The sequence below is a fragment of the Rhea pennata genome, chromosome 3 (genome assembly GCF_028389875.1).
Source record: "Rhea pennata isolate bPtePen1 chromosome 3, bPtePen1.pri, whole genome shotgun sequence".
Lineage (NCBI taxonomy): Eukaryota > Metazoa > Chordata > Aves > Rheiformes > Rheidae > Rhea > Rhea pennata.
The window spans coordinates 37308036-37325460 of record NC_084665.1 but is presented as its reverse complement, the minus strand read 5'-3'; the positions used below and the strand labels follow the sequence as shown (position 1 = coordinate 37325460).

Sequence of the window (17425 nt, the reverse complement as noted above, 5' to 3'; positions counted from 1 at the left end):
TTAAATTTCCATCCACAGAAATATGATTAGTTGTCTTTCTTTAGAGGTAATTAATAAGAGTTACACGGTGTTTTGCACTTTTTAAAGAAATAGCTCGGTTAAGTAGTGGGACTTGTGACCCATATACACTTAAATCTATTACTAGTATACCAACTAGAGTGAACTGATTAGATCTGAATATTTACATGGTTCTCAACTTGATTCTTGCCTTGAGTTAAAAACCATAGCAGAATGCAAGATAACTCTTGGATTTTTTTTCTTTTTTCTTTTTTTTCTCCTCATTCCAAAATCTGTGGTCTGTGTGGAAAGTCTCATTTATAGTATGTTCTTTTCCACTACTCAAGTAAAACGGTCATAAAAATTTGAGGGGTATTTGCAGCCCCATGATAAGCCTACGGGAACCAAAGGACATCTGAGCCTGAAAGATACAATCCAGTGATTTGAGAACCTGTCCAGAGAATTCATTGGCAACAAGCACCTCAGTCAGGCATCTAACCTAGGTACCTAGACTGGAAAGCTAGTCTCCTTCGTAAATAGTCAATGGAGAGTAAGATGCTTTCTCAAGGAGCCTCAAAACTTGATTATTTGTTCAAACCTGTCTTTTGGATGGACCTTCCTCTTGCCACTGCCTACTTAAACAGCCTAGGGAGTCTGGCTTCCAAGTCTGTCTAGCTGATGTTCTCCTTTATTCCTTGTGCTCATATGTACTACAGAAATGGCAAAAAAGCCAACAGTTTCTAAGCTGACCACAAATCAGTTAATGAGGGGAAAGAAATAGCATTGACAGATGCCTAGAAGCTGTAATACATCCTGGTTCTTGCAAGGTAGATATCAGAAGCCGTAACAGTGATCCCTGAAATTAATGGGAGAGAGAGATATTTAGAGTGAGAAAAAGCGTGGTGTATGAAGATTCTGTTGGTCTGACTGTGGTCTGTTGAGAGTTGCTTATTTGCTACAGAACAGGATGGGGGAGTAAAAATGTGGTGGAAAATACAGTTAGAGAAATGACTTCAGCCTTCTTGCACAGAGTACTGGAAAGTTTTGTAAATCTTATGGCGAGAAAGTTTATTTCAGTCTTCTAACTCCTGGGTAGATTATGCCAGCTGTTGAGTAATACCTATATTGTATTTAATGTATCTTCAGATATGTTAACTTCCAGAGTCACTTGCAAACTGAAATTAAATGAGCTACTTAATAATTTTAAATTATATTTATGGGATGCACAATCTAATTGCTGCTATACTGCATCTAGCATTAATTTCTAAATCAGTACAATCTAGTCTAAATGATTTAACTCTTTAGTGAAGTTTTTTTTTTTTTAACACTTTTACATACCTTTTGCTTTATAAAGTATGGGCAGAAAAGAGAGGAAATTTGTAAAGACTTTTCATAGCTACAGATGGGGAGAATCAGAACTGACCATCATATATATGCATATGTATTATTTTAAAGCTGTTGAAAATAATCATGTATTACAAATGCATTCAAATATCCAAGACTATGAAACTACTTATCTGTGTGAAGTAATCTCATTCAAACACATTGAAGTATATGAAAATGCAAAAAATCAAATAGTCTTCATGTTTCAGTGGTCAGATTGAGCAAAAAGTACTCTGTTTACAGTGATGCAATGTTATAACTTTAGCGCAGAGGCTACCAGACAAGACTAGACAAAGCAAATTTTAAAAATACCATTCTAATTAAGCTAGTCCCTTGGTGCAGATTGCTGATGGTATCTTGGCCATGCTCTTGATTTTTTAACATCCAAGAGAGGTATTCCTAATGGCTGTGGCTAAGAGCTTTAAGCCTAGCTCTGCTCATGATCAGCTAACACCTGTTGCAGTGAAAAGCTATTTTAGTTGTGCAGTCCCAGGATTAGTTTTATAGACCGAAATAAACCCTTGTCATACACTTGAGTGACTAGCTTTAGACTTTGGAAAAAATACACTGAATGTGTGGTCTAAACCAACTGAAATATATATGGGCTATTAAAGCAGTAGTGGAAAATTGCACAGTACATATGTTGATGTCTCAGCCAGTGCAAGAAAATCTTTCCTCTGTCATTTTAATACTTTTACATTTTTCTGCCTGTCCCTCTGATTTACCTAAATGATGGTCAAATTCAGTTCCCTTAAATATTACATTCAAATGATAATAATTTGAAGAGACTTTAAAAAATTAGAGGTGATCAAATGCTTGACTATAAAATGTTACCTTGACACAACAACTCATTAAAATTGAGAAAAAAACTCATAAGGGAAAATATGGAATTTCAGCTAATACATGTCATATGGGCTCAAGCATTGCATAATTTTTTGCTTTTGTTGCTGTAGTGCAAAGGTTCTGACTTAATATCAAAAGGTGCAAGGTAGAGTTTATTTTACATGCCGTTAGGCAAGAAAATATTTAAGACCTAACCAAGTTATAACACCTTTTCCCCATGCAAGACTGAAAGAAAAACACCTAACACTGGACTTGGAATAATGCCTGAAATATAATTCACTTTAAGTGTAGAATATAAGCTGTGGAGTTTTCAGTGAAAATGGAAATTATCTTTATCTTGATAGTTTTACCCTAAGACTACCTTTGATCAGTTAGGAATCTGTAACTACAAAGACTTGCATATTGTTTTTATTTTTTATTTTTTAAAAATGTCAAATTAGATGGAAAAAGGTGTGATCAGTTGCCAACTAAAATTCTTATAAGCTTGTCAGGAAAAAAATCAGAAATTTTAAATACAATTGCTTTCATGTTGACATATGCAGACTTATAATTTGCTGGATTAGTTGATAATGTTTTGGCTTGTCTAGGATAGAATTCAGTGTTCAGTGAAAGTGTGAAATCAAACAGATGCATCAAGCCATAGACAGGACAGTTTTTGATACCTGTGAAAATATATCAGTAGGACCTTTGTTTTTTGATGCCTAAGCAATTCTTCTGATCTTGAGGAAGTGAGATGCACAGTGGAATAGAATACCTATCACGGAGTATTCCCTGACTTTAGATCTCTTCAACACTCCCCCACCACCACCACCAAAAAAAAAGCAAATAAGCAAACAACCCACAAGCAACCAAAACCCATGGGAGGCTAATGTACTATATCTATTAGCCAATCTGTGCCAGGAAGCAAATTTACCATCTAAATTACAGAATAAGTATAATTTCTTTTATCCAATTCTTCCTGCTAAGGCACTGCATCCAGTGTCAAAACTTATGGAAGCCTTGCATTTTCAAGGTATGAAAAGATTATACTGCTTACCTAGTTTGTTGGTGCATCTCTCTAAGGACAGTACGCCAAATAGAATTAGAATTTGTATTGTTGTAACAGGAGTCATCTAGCGTGAAAGCCTAATGTAACCTTTGTGATGTTGGGCTTTTGAAAACACGGAGGTATTCATAGCTACTAAGATGTGACTGGGGAATAGACAGCCTTGTATCTTGTCATTCTTGTTCCAAAAAAAATAAAAATAAATAAAATAAAATAAAAACTTGTTGTTTCTAGAAATTAATAGTTTGTTTATGTACAGATTTGCTGCCTCGAACAGATGCTGAAAATTTATTTTTTCAGATTAGTAGGTCTTATCTAGCTAATGACACATGCAATCAAATACGTAGTTTGTGTAATCCTTACGAAGGTGAGGAATTTATAGGTGCTCAAATTACCTCTCTTGAGTAGTGGTGTGAATTCCCAAATTATTTGAGAATGTCATCTGTAGTGCTAGTAGTTAAAGATGACAGAAGTTGCAATGAGAAGATGATTTAAATATGTTTCCTTCAGCATCCTATTTGTTTATACCCAAATTAACCATTGTTGTTTCATCGGAACTGTATGTAGTCGTGATGTTTTATATCAGTGGTTGTACTGTAGGACTCATTAGCACAATCCCTCATGTGCAAGCAGGGAAGATACTAGACTTGAATATGACATGTTATGTTTCGTTGACACCTTTTCCAACTAGCTGTGCAAAATGAATTTTTGTTTTTGTGTGAGGTTATGTTTGAATTTTGTATCTTAAGTTAGGAAGTCATGCATTAAAGTGATATCCAGAGAGCAGTGGGAAGTGTTATGTATTGCATATGTGTGTGCATGTAAGTGGGAGCTGTTTCCATCTTAGCTTCAAATTATTTAATTTCAGTAAACACATGAATTGTGAAGAAACTGGCAGAGTTCTTCTGTTAGTATGAAACCCCTAAAAAATGATGGTGTTTATTCTTTAAGTGTGGGATGAATTACATGGGGATTTACAGATATATGTTTTAATTAATTTGAGAGTTAAATTTTTTGTAATTATATAACAATATACTACTAAAGATTTTTGTGTATAATAGTGTGGTGGGAAATAAAAAAATAAAAGGGAAAAACTTTGGGATAGCACTGAACTGAGCACATGGTGTATTTAAGAAAAAAAAGTTTTAGTTCCAGTCCTTATTTAGTGTTCCATGATCTGAAGGGCTCTTTTTTCATTGTATTGGCAATTTTATTTATGAAAATCTAGTATATATAATTTCAAACACAGGCTGTTGATTTAAATATAGATTAAAAAGAGTTATTTCTTTTAGGTAATGTAGTATTTTCCACGAAAAATTGAGTGTTGTTATATGAATAAAAACACTTCAGTTGAGGAATTTAACATCTGGGGAATTGATTTGAAGAGGTATCCTGTGTTTTTTTTTCTTAATTTAATCATTGGGATGGACATATACATCATAATTGGTATGTATGCTGAATTTGAACAGAGAAACTATTTACTTTGTTTCAGTAAACCAGAGATTTTTACATGTTCATACACCAAGAAGAGCTGCAGAAAGTGGTTATATAGAGTGGTTGCTTTGTTGCCAGTACTCCTGGAGATCATCGATGTTCTAGCTCCATTAACAGAGGTGTAACTGTTTGAATAAAGTGCCCACAGAAGTTCAGTCAAGTTCTAAATAGGTTATAAAATCTCAAGAACTTCTGAAAGATTCTGATTGTCTTTTCTTATTCTCCCTATGCATGTACAATAAGAGAAAAGAGATGCATTTGTCCTTTGACCAGTGCTCATCTGAAGTGCAGGGTTTTACAAATGGCCAGCAGTATTGCTGAGACATTGCAAGTTTAATAACGTGAGCAAGGGTGTGTAAGGTTTGGCACTCTGGTACGTAAAGATGAAAGAATTGTAAAATTTGACAAGTGTGCTGGTATATTTCTGTGGAGTAGGTCAATTGTATTTTGTGGGGAATACACTGGTCCTATTCAGGATAGTTTGCTTAAGTAGAAGCTTGTCTTAGCAAAGAGAAGAAAACTCTGGTGTTCAGTGTCCTCTACATCTGACAGACCTTATGCTTATGTGCATATGTATGTATAGGATCTTAGACAAATTACATTTGTACTTGATCATCTGTTCCTTTAACTTTAGCACCTACCTGAAGTCTCTGCATAAGAGTTTAGCACTTCAACGCTTTCTAACTGGCCAGTGAAGAAAGTCATTGGGGTCGCAAGGAGCGTCTGGAGGTCATCTGATCCAACTTCCCTCTGAAGACAGGGTCAACTACTCTTGTTCAAGGTCTTGTTCTACTCAATTTTTGAGGATTTCCAAGGATGAATATTCCACAAGCTCTTTGAGCAACCTATACCAATGATGGACTACCTTCACTGTGAAAGTTTTCCTATGTTCCAACTTGTATCTGTTGCTGCTTGTTTTTTCACACTGACCTCCAAAAAGAGTTTGGATCCATCTTCTCTATACTTTCACATAGGTAGTTGAGAGTTAAGTCTTAGCCATTCTTTTCTTAGGCTGAACAAAAACAGTTCCCTCAGCCTCTTCTTATATATTGTGTGCTCCACTCCTCCCTCCCCCCCGGATTTGTGTGGTCCTGTGCTGGACTGGGCCCAGTATGTCAGTGTCTGTCTTGTACTGGTGAGCGCAAAGCTGAACACAGCAACCCAGAAGTTCTCGTGAGTGTTGAATAGAAAGGGTAGAATCATTTCCCATTACCTGCTGACTGAACTCTGGCTAATACAGCCCTGTATGCAGTTGGTGGTTGTCCCATAAAAGCAGTCTTGTTCAGGTCTCTGGTGGATCAGCCACTCCTCCCACTTTGTTACCGTCAGCCAATTTGCTGAGGAGGCACTCTGTCCCTTCATCCAGGTCAATGAAGAATAAGTCGAACAAGACTGAACCCTAGTCCTGACCCCGGGGGACACTGTTAGCTACAGGCCTCCAACTAGACTGCGCTGCTGATCACATCTCTCTGAGCCCTGCCTTTCAGCCACTTCTCAGGCCAACTCACTGTCCATTCATCTCACCCAATCTTGCTGAGCTTACCTGGGAGGATGTTATGGGAGACAGCGACCAAAGTCTTGTTGAAGTCAAGGTAGACAACATCCACTGTTCTTTCCCAGTCTGCTCAGCCAGTCATTCTATCATAGAAGGCTATAAGATTGGTGAAGTCTGATTTCCCCTTGGAGAATCCATGCTGACTACTCCTGATCACCTTCTTTGCCTCCACATGCTTGCAGATGCTACCCAGGATGAGCTGTTCCATCACCTTCCCATGGATGGAGGCGAGGCTGACTGGCCTGCAGGATGCTGTCCTTCCATATCCCTAGGTTCCCTGCCCCATTAAGCAGCAGGCCCATTTTCCTTAATCTTTCCCTTTCCTTTTCCTTTCCCCTTTTTCCCCCTTTTTTTCTTTTTCTTGCTGTGCTTTCAGAAGCTATTATTGATGTCCTTTGTTACCCTAATTAATTTGAACAGCAACTGAGCTTTGGCTTTCCTAATTCTGTTCCTGCATACTTGGGCAATGTCTTTATATCTATTACTTGTGGGTAGCCTTGCACACACCTTCTGTGTGACTTCTTGCATTTGAGCTCGGTGAGAAGTTCCTTGTTCATCCATTCTGGCCTTCTGCCACAACTTCTCAGTGTTGCGCACACTGAAATAGACCATTCTTGTGCTGTTAAGAGGAGTTTCTCCTAAGATTAACCAGCTTTCCTCGGCCCCTTTTTCCTTCAGGACAGTCTCACCATGGGATCCTGCCAGGCAAATCCCTCAGCTAGCCAAAATTTGTTCTCCTGAAGTCTATAATTCTGTTCCTTATCTTGCTCATTTGTCTCAGGATCTCGTACTCCACCATCTCATAGTCTCTGCAGCCAAGGCTGATGACACTAACTTTGCAATCATTTCTTCTTTATTCATGAGTAGCAAGGACAACAGAGTACATCCTCTCGTCAGCTCTAGTAGTTTCTGTGTGAAAAAAGACCAAATTTATCTAGATCATCTCTGACAGGTATTTGTATGAATATTTCTTTGAAATTTTTGTTGTTTGGCCTTTCGTGACCTTTTGGACTGCTTCTTCCAATGCTTCACGTAAATAAAAAATTTTGTCCTAATATTTCATCTTTTTTATTATATACTGATGAGGTCTTTACACATCGAATGACTAATTCTTAACCCAGATCAGTGTCCTTGCTGATTAATCTGAATTAATTTTTTCCTTCAAATTACCGTTTTAGGGACTTTTTGCAAAGCTTTTATTCTTTTGCCTCTCTCTGAACTCTAGGTTACTTTAGTCTTTCTTAGACCATAAACCAGACCCAGTGTAAGCAGAGGTATCATTAGCATTGTATGGCAGAAAAACAGTTTTGGTCTAGATGAATTCATGAAAATCACTGGGTAACTCTATGCTTGGGTAGATGAAGTATGACTAATTATAAACAGATACTAATTAATCCATATAGGTAGTTTGGAAATCTTAATTACATGTGGATTTTTGGAAGTGCAAACAACAAAACCGCTGAAATATGTTAACTGAAATTGATAATGAAAAGAAATTGAGGAATTTTTTTCATTCTTTCTAAATCCCTTTCAGAGTTTATTTAAAAAATATATTAACAAATACCTGAGTGACTGTAAACTAAAGGCTGTTTCTCTGGAGGTGATGACAGGACAAAGGAGTGGAGTAACCTTCAGGCGCCTCGTGTCTGTGTCTTCAAATAAGGCATTTCACCATGTCCTGGCAGTTTGGCTGAAATGTAAATAGTTTTGGTTTAGTGGTGGATTAATATCTAAATTCCTGGGAATTCTGCAACTTGTTGCAGTTAAAGGTGCTTAAAGCTCAAAAGTCTAGCCTCAACCAAAGCTCTGTCATAGTAATCACAGTAGGTGGCTGGGTTACTGGTAGTTTTATCGCTGCACAAGTTTCAAGGATAAAAGAATGGTCTTTCTTAAAGCATAGATTTGTAATGAGAGAAAATATCAAAAACAATCAAATTATTTAGACTCGTAAATAACAAAAATCATATTTAGATCTTCTAGTTTCTTGTCTGGCAGATCTGACTTGGATGCCCCAGAGAATTTCTATAGGACCTCCTACTTTTTAAAATAGCGAGTGGAGTCATACAGAGCAATAGCTCTGAACAGCCTAGACTTACATCATGATTGTCTAGGACAACCTTATTCTTCTGCTCTTTAGAAAACTCACTTTTTGCGGTTTGTGGACTGAACACCGTGTAGTATTGTAGGGGATTAACACCCCTCTATATGTCCCAAGTTTCTTTGGTTAACTCTTTTATTTTACCTTGAATATATTACATTCTTGGTTTTAAGCTTCAGGCTGCTTTCCCTCTTTCTAGTTTTCCTAAAACCGAGCATTATATGCATGCATGCATGCATACATACATGTATGTGTGTGTGTATATAATTTGTATGTATGTACATATATGAAATAGCAATTGGCACAGGCTTCCTTTAAGATTCTTATTAGCTTGTTTCAAATTTTTTGTAGAAGGCGTGGAGTCTAATTGGAGGCCTGTGGCTAGTGGTGTCCCCCAGGGCTCAGTACTGGCTCCCATCCTGTTCAACTCCGTCCCTTCATCCAGGTCGTTGAAGGAGTGCCTCCTCAGAAAGTTTGCTGATGATACTGAGCTGGGAGGAGAGGCTGATGCAGCAGAGGGCTATGCTGCCATTCAGAGAGACACCTGGACAGGCTGGAGAGCTGCGCAGAGAGGAACCTCCTGAGGTTCAACAAGGGCAAGTGCAGAGTGCTGCACCTAGGGAATAATAACCCTAGGCACCAGGACAAGCTGGGGGCTGACCTGCTGGAGAGCAGCTGTGCAGAGCAGGCCCTGGGAGTGCTGGTGGATGACAGATTGACCATGAGCCAGCAATGTGCCCCTGTGGCCAAGAAGGCCAATGGTATCCTGGTGGTCATTAGGAAGAGCGTTGCCAGCAGGTCGAGGGAGGTGATCCTGCCCCTCTCCTCAGCCCTGGGGAGGCCTCATCTTGAGTCCTGTGTCCAGTTCTGGGCTCCCCAGTACAAGAGAGACATGGAGCTACTGGAGAGAGTCCAGTGTAGGGCTACAAAGATGATCAGAAGGCTGGAGCACCTGCCCTATGAGGAACGGCTGTGAGAGCTGGGCCTGTTTAGCCTGGGGAAGAGAAGCCTGAGGGGGGATCTTATCAATGTGTAGAAGTACCTGAAGGGAGGGTGTCAAGGGGACAGGGACAAACTCTTTTCATTTGTCCCATGTGACAGGACAAGAGGCAATGGGCAGAAATTGAAGCACAGGAAGTTCCGCCTGACCGTGAGGGGGAATTTCTTCCCTGTGAGAGTGACGGAGCCCTGGCACAGGTTGCCCTGGGAGAGGTTGTGCAGTCTCCTTCTCTGGAGATCTTCAAGGCCCGCCTGGATGCAACCCTGTCTAACGTGCTCTAGGTGACCCTGCTGAGCAGGGAGGTTGGACTAGACAATCTCCAGAGGTCCCTTCCAACCTTACCGATTCTGTGATTCTGTCTATGATTCTATGATTTGTGTAACCTTTCTTACCTTGTCTCTCTCTTATCTCTTTCTCTAACAGATGAATGGGTTCATAAGGGAACATATCGAGCCTAGGTTAAATTCTGAATAATGATGAAGCTGAATAATGATACCTGAGAGTCAACCTGGGTCTGACAATGGTCATATGTGTAGGTTTTGAATTGGATCTCATTTGTAATGTGCACACATCTCACAATTTGGGTATTACTTATAATTTTGATCTAAGATGGTCATGGGGAAATTGTATGTTATGTAATAACCAGCTACTTACTCTTTTGTTACTAAGTCTTTGAGGTTCGTATTGTTTCATTCTAATACCATCTAAGGAGGGTATATTGAGTGAAGTGTGCTGCTTTATATAATATTTTGGTAATATCTTCTCTTTTCACTATAAAATGATGGAAGAGGAGAATATTAAGGGATTTTGGGGGGAGGAAAAAGTGTGGGGAAGAATTGGAGTAATGAGTTTTCCCATGTGAAAACATTCCATTCTGTACAGAAAAAGTTGCATAATTTTTTCTTCCCTTTCTTCTCATCTCATCTCATTTTCTTGTTTTTTGTATTTTATTTTCTCTAAAACGTAACAAAGATGACTTGTAAAGATTCTCAATAGTGTGTTTTTGTTCTAAATTATTTCATTAATTTTCTTAACTGCCTTTAGTACAGTACATTTTTAGATATGTTGACAAAACTTGCATGATTTTGATTTAGTTTTTGTTGTTTACAGATGTCTTTTTCTAAACAATGGTCTCATTAATAGAGTCTATGTTTAGCTTCAGGTGGAACTACAAAGCTTTGGGGCTGACAAAACTTTTATTATCTGGAATCTGTAGATGTTCTGGGCGGAAAATTCAAGCATGCTTTGTAGTTACTGATACATGTTCTGCAATTATTCTTCAAAGCCCATGAGCGTAAATATTTGTGCCATTTAATATGCCTTTTTATATCTATTCTGCTTTAAACATTATGATTAGGCAAGGAAAATGTGGGCACTTGAGTTACAAATGTTTCTTAACTGGAAAACAGATCTGTTTCTTACTGTTATATGCAGTTGCAGTGCTTTTTTTATAGCAATAGAATTGTTAAAGAATTTCTTTTTTTCATGGTTGTTCAGCAAGTTTATTTTACTTCTTTATGAATACTTTAAAAAGCAGGGTTGTTATTAAATGATAAGATTATAATATTTTGCTCCTCTGCCTCTTTTCCACCCTGTCTTTGCTTCCCTTCCCTCCTGTTAGGGCATTATACAGGTGTGATATCTAGCATGGCTACTTGAAAAAATAGCTAGACATTGGTGTGGGACGGAGAGAGGGGAAAAAAGTGGGGTTAGAAGAGTCGTTTTCCAAGCTGCTCATTCCACTTCTGGTAGAGCTGGAGGAAGCTGACACAAAACCTTTGCTCTACAGCCCACTTGTGCCAGTCATTAAACCAAACCAGAGTGATGGGAAAAGTACTGTACTGCTGGGCAAGGGCTGCAGTTGGACCTGAAAATAAGCACCTTTAGGACCATTGATTAATCAAGCACTTCAGCTTTTATTATTCTTTTAACAGATGTTGTGTTCATTTGAAAAATAAATATTAGTATCCAGCACCATACAGGAGGAAAAAAAAATTCAAAAAAAATATATATATATATAGTAGTATGACACAATATCAGAGAAAATCAGGGGAAAGTAATCTTTCTCACAAAAGAAGTCACCTTTTATAAGCTAAAGTAAAAATCATTCAAATATTTGGCCAAACAATCTCTTAAGTTTTTTAGACAACTAGAATCAACCACTGAAGAATAAATTCAGAAATAAAGGTCCTCTCTTAGGAATTCTCTGCTTGCCTCCTGCAGTGGAATATTTGTCTCAAGACCAAAGAAAATTAAGTGGCAGATTGAATTTCCCACAGTGAGATAAGCGAGAGATGAGCTCTCAGAACTAGGATTCAGACCAGTTACAGATTTACTGATGATATTTAATTTGTAAAATGATACTTGGGGATATACAGAATGTATAATTGCATTCCCCTGATGCTTTCAGCTGCTCAGTACAAACAAGATGGTATGCAAATCTTTGGGAACTTCTTAGTACAGTAGTGAGTAGAAGTGATCAGAGTCTGCGCAGAGATACCAAGAGTGTTGGTCACAATAGGGAGGATTAGTTGCTGTTGAAGTATTTGATGGTTGTACACACATTCCTACTGCTTTCATTTATGCTTCATTTGCTGTTGCTTCTCTTACTTCCCTTGTCGTTCTGTTTGCAGAAATACTGTTTTAGCTTGTCTATTTCTGCTTCCTTTCTGGCAAAAAAAATGAGGAAAAGACAACAAATAGATTACAATATGACAGAAATTTGTCAGGCGTCTCTCACAAACCACTAGCAAAGCATACTTTTTAACGCTGTAGGAGATCTCTGGGAGGAAAGAGTAGGATAACTGAATAACTGAAGCTGAAGATTTTTTTTTTCACTCCTTCCCCCCTCAACAAAAATCTATAGACAAATTTCTTTTTTCAGAGAGACTGGATCATTTATGGTGTTAATAAAATAGCAAGGAAATTTTATTGCTATCTCTCTTTTCAAAATTAACACTAGTAATGGTATACTGTGTCTGAAACCATACTGTAAAGAGTCTAGGCTATCTATATATTATTAAGGGGTGTTAAAGTTATACTGGCTACACATCTGTTATTAGCCTTTCCTAAAAATCAGTGATTGAAGACTGGCATCAAATTCTTTACATCTAAGAATCATAACTACAGTCTTTTCAGGGAAGTTTTTTACTGATTATTGCCTGTGGATTATACTACAGATCTAAAAGTCTTCCTATTATCCTCAAGTCATAACAAAATCTAACTCGATTGATATTCTTGATATACATAGCAATTTCAGCTTATTTTAATGTGGAGGGGTTGTTAATATAGGATTGGAGCACTTGACAAATAAAGGGAGGCTGAGAGAACTGGTCTTGTTGAGCCTTAAGAGGTGGAGGGCTAAGGCAGGGGTTTTACTGCTGTCTACAGCTTTCTAATAGGCAGGTGTAGAGAAGAGGCGGCCAGAGTTGAGGTGCACGGTGGAAGGACGAGAGGCAACGGATGTAAGATGGAGCCTAGGAAATTCTGTCACAGTATCATTAAAAAATTGTCCGCAGTGAAGGTGTGCAAACATTGGAACAGGGACCCAGAGAGGCTGAGGGATCTCCATCTGTGAAGATATTCAAAACTCAGCTGGAACAAGGGCCTGAGCAACCAAATCTAACTGGACCTGCTTCCATCAGGACATGGGACTAGAAGACCTCCAGAGGCCCATTCCAACACACAGGATTTTGTGATTCTAATACAGTTTTTTTCATTGATATTTACAAAATCTTACTATTGAAAACATTTCCATGAACTGCCCTTCTTGGACACCTTTATTGCATTCAAATCAGCCACATGTTTGTTTTCAGCAAACATAGAATATATGGAGCTGCAGAGTGTGTCTTTTGACACAAATAACAGTTGCAGATTACCAAAAATTGTGTGAAATATTTGTTAGTACAGTTTTACAGATACTACTATTAAAAAATTATTATTGTAATTGCTCTGTACTGGGATATATTCCTTTTCAAAAAGATTTGAAAGAAGATGCAGGCTTTCCTTAAGTTTGCTTGCTTATGGATATTCACCAGTCACCAGTTCTAGTCAAAGATTATTTTATCTTCCCCTTCTCTTCTCCCACTCCCAAGAAAATAAGTAAATTTCAGGTGAAATGTCAAAGCAGTAAATCACAATGTCAAATTCTTTTTACCTTTTTGTGCTGAGTAGCCTTTTTAATTTGTGCGATTTGGTTATCCCATTTATTCTACGTGCATCATGTAGTACATGTACACTCAGAGCAACAGTAGTTGAAAAGGAAACAGCAGTTTTAGTGCCTTCTTTTAAACTAAAAATAGATTAATTTGTACAGTTTTGAAGTCCTCAAATAGGTACAATGACCATGCATGTGTCTTTCAGAATAGGAAATGGAGTTTATGCTTGAGACATGGTTAAACACTTCACTTTCATCAGTGTTTTTTCAAATGAAATAACAAGTAATTGAAACTTTATTTTTCTCTGCAGTGTTTGCTTTCTCAGCCAAAGTTCTGGGCCATCCAGACTTCAGCCTTGCTCCTTCGGACAAAGCTCGAGAAGGGAAGTACTCGCAGAATGGAACGGGCAATGAAGCAGACACAGGTAAGGCTTCTGAGCTGCCTAAATCTACCTTGGGTACCTATGTTGTTACAAATACCTGCTCCCTACATATTGAATGGAACCAGGCAGGAGAATATGCTAAGCTGCTTCTCCTTCTAGGACAATATAGTGATCCTACTTTTATAATTACGCCTCTAGGATAAATGCAAAGACTACAAATCCTCTAATTTCTGCCAGTTTTCAGACAAACTCCTATATGTGCAAGTTATGAATAGTGATTTTCTTTCAAAGAGATACAAAAGTTTTGAAAGATTGAAATTATAATGTATTTTCTTGCTTGTAGTTCCTGAGTTATGTAATATCCGAAGAGTTATTTACATAAGAGTTCATGAATGTAAAGCTGCTACGGTTCCATTTTTTAACTGAAGTAAAACATCTATAGAAAAAATTGAGACTTACAAAGGGACGGTGCAAATAGGAAAGCACATTTGTGAATTGCGCTTTTTGATTTACTATTTTGATATAGCACTTAATGATTGGTATTTTTATTACAAGTTTGAGGCAGTGATTAAATAATCTTGCACCAAATGTAAATAACACCCATTTTTAAAATCTAAATGACAAATTTAAAAATTCAGAAGTTTATCAGCTTATTAGTTGTGAAATACTTTCAAGGAAAGAAAACCAAGCTTTATGAAGATTTCTTCATGTTTAGGAGTTTTATTAGTCACCTTTATACCGTTAAGTCCTCTTGTCACACATGAAACGCAAACATTTCTCTGCGTCTGTTGGGCAATAGTCCTGATGACTAAAAGGGGCCCGGAATGTACAAAATTAATGATTACAGTGCTGAGTAATTATATCCTGAATATACTGACGTTTCATCTAAAATCATTATTAATGCCCGGATCTTTGAAGGAGTGCGGCAAGAATGTGCTGCCACATTTTTCTTTTGCTGAGGAAAGCACAGAATTGCTCTAATGGAATTTCCCAAGGTTGTTGAAAGAGTGTCAGAGAAGCCTGGATTCCCAGTCTGGGAGAAGATGTAACATCTGAAGGCATTTGGGAAGTGATCTGGGAATCTTTAAGCACCAAGGCACAAAGCAATTGGAATGCTGCCAACATTTTTGTCTAGCTTTGTAAACATGAATATTAGAAGCTGTCATACTATACAATTTGATAATCTCATGATGGAAAACTCATCAAGGGCTTATCATTGTTAAGGTACAGTATCTACATTCACATGTGTTGCTGCTGCTAGAATGCTGCCCTTTTTCATACAAGCTCTGGATATTAGGGGGAGGAGGCTGAGTAGCATCCGCTGTGACAATTCAGGAGGTGACCTTACAATAGGCATCAAAGCTGTGATTTTAAGTATTATCTTTCATCTTAGTATGTTTTTTTTATCAAGGATTCTGAATAGAATGGCGTATTTGTTTTGATTTGATACAGTATCAAGCTCAATTTCCAAAAATAGTTAGAAATTGTTTGTTTGAGGATTGATCGATCTTAAACTAATCAAAAAACCTGAATAATTTTCCATTTAAGGTTTTCATTCCTGAGTTCCATCTGATCAAAAATCTTTAACCAGATACCATGGTTTCTAGCAGTTCTAAGAATCTTTAAGGAATTGGAATCCGGAAACATAGGCCGAATGTCCCATGTTATTTTCGTACATAACAAAAGTTCCTTTTGATACATCATCTTCATTAAGATGCTTAAGTTTGTACCCAGAGTTATTTCATGCAGATTTTTACCTTTTTTTATAATTTCAGGTTTATCAGTTCAGATTGATGTAATAAGATTTGATAATAAAAAGAAAGGGCAGAAAGGGCATAATTAAAGAGAAAGAGCAAGTTAACTTCAGTCTGGAAGATTAAGGGAAGAGGTTGATGTAATATGATTGGATTCCCTCCATTCTTTGCTGTATCTGTCTTCAAAGTAATTATAAGAGTCTTTGTAAGACATCTTGAGTAAGAACTGATAAAACCAAATCCTCTAAGTAACCAACTTTAGGGTTGCCAGTGAGCAAGCACGGACCACTGTAGACTCCAGTTTATTATGCTGGGACTCTTCTCTTCTACCATAATTCTCCTTCCCTTCTCTATTTCCACTCATATCTGCTACTGTTTTAGTTTGCACTGGATCTGAAAATCCTTTTAACCAGCTGAAAAACACCTTTTTAGGTTAGTATTACTAGGCCGGCATATAGTGCCTCTCTGCATAGGGCAAACCAGGCTGCATACGCTTTGTTTCAGTTGTTTGTCAAAGAAATTGCTTTTGGACTGCATGTTTTGTGGGCCTCGTTTTGTTTGGTTAGCTTATTTTAATTATTTAAAAATAATTACAGCTGTTCTTGAAATGAAAGTATATTGTTTGAATTTAACAACAATAATTATTAATTGTTAATTTAACAATTATATCCGATACTTGGAAGTATCAATATATCCCTACTTTATTCTAAAAGCTTTTATGGAATGATACTGTAAATATTTTTTATTGGAAAGCTTCAAAAGGAATTGGAATAATCATTTGCAAAAGCTTTTTCTGATTACTTTAAAAACATGAACTAAAAAGATCGTTCTGGGTGTTCTAGAATGTATTTCAGCAAGTAGCTAACTGGAAGTGAGGAGGAGAGATTTTTCTTAACTTTTTCTGGAGGCTGCTGGTTGTCTCCATCCAGTTTTTGTCTAAATGAGGTTTGGATACACAAAATAAGGTTAAAGATTTTTAAAGCCAGTACTCTTTTCAATCACTTTTCTAAGAAAAGGAATCAGTATTCGAAGGCTAAAACAGGGTTCTTTTACATTCTGCTAGAATATTTAATCATGAACAGTATAACATATATTGACATATGTAATGTCATATGTATTAAGGTAATGCTAGCCCAAATGTGTTTCTGGATAGTGTATGTTTTTGTTTCTTTTTTTTTAAGGGCTTTTTTCTTTCTTTTTCTATGAATGTAGATAGGAAGAAGTGAAATGCTAGAAAGGAGAGAAGGGAGAAGGAGAAAAGAGTTGGAACAGACATTAGTTTTTGATAACCAGCTCTCCACACAACCAGCAACCTGCAATTTCTGTATCAGTTTTGGGTTTTTACATTTTATTGTTAAAAAGTAATTCAGAAACTAGTAATATTGGAAAATGTGTTGGAATAAGCTGTTGAATCACAAATTATTAAAAGTGCAGCCAGAGCTCAAGGGGGAGAAAAATGGAATTTTGAGTGATCCAGGAGCTTTGAAAAAGGAGAGAGGAAAGTGATTAAAAAAAAAAAGTTAAGCACTTACAGGTTAACATCTCATTGTAGTTTCTTAATAAGTGAATTAAGTGCACTCTTCCACTTCAAAGATTTTTTTTTTTAAGAAATGAAGCAAATTGAATTTCAATGGCATGCTTTCTGCAGAGGATGCTGGGGTAGAAGCGAGAGCGTGGTTATTGCTGGCAGCCAAGGAGGTGAAGCTGCTGTGTGCCC

The 17425-nt window shown here is 37.3% G+C and overlaps 1 protein-coding gene across 1 annotated transcript in view; it reads left to right on the top strand.

Moving 5' to 3' along the window:
- Window positions 1-17425, top strand: part of TTC27 (tetratricopeptide repeat domain 27) — a 139853-nt gene that overhangs the window by 62665 nt on the left and 59763 nt on the right. The window contains exon 10 of the mRNA XM_062573626.1: window positions 13883-13996. Within this exon, the coding sequence (XP_062429610.1) occupies window positions 13883-13996 (114 nt within the window). The remainder of the gene's footprint in view (window positions 1-13882; window positions 13997-17425) is intronic.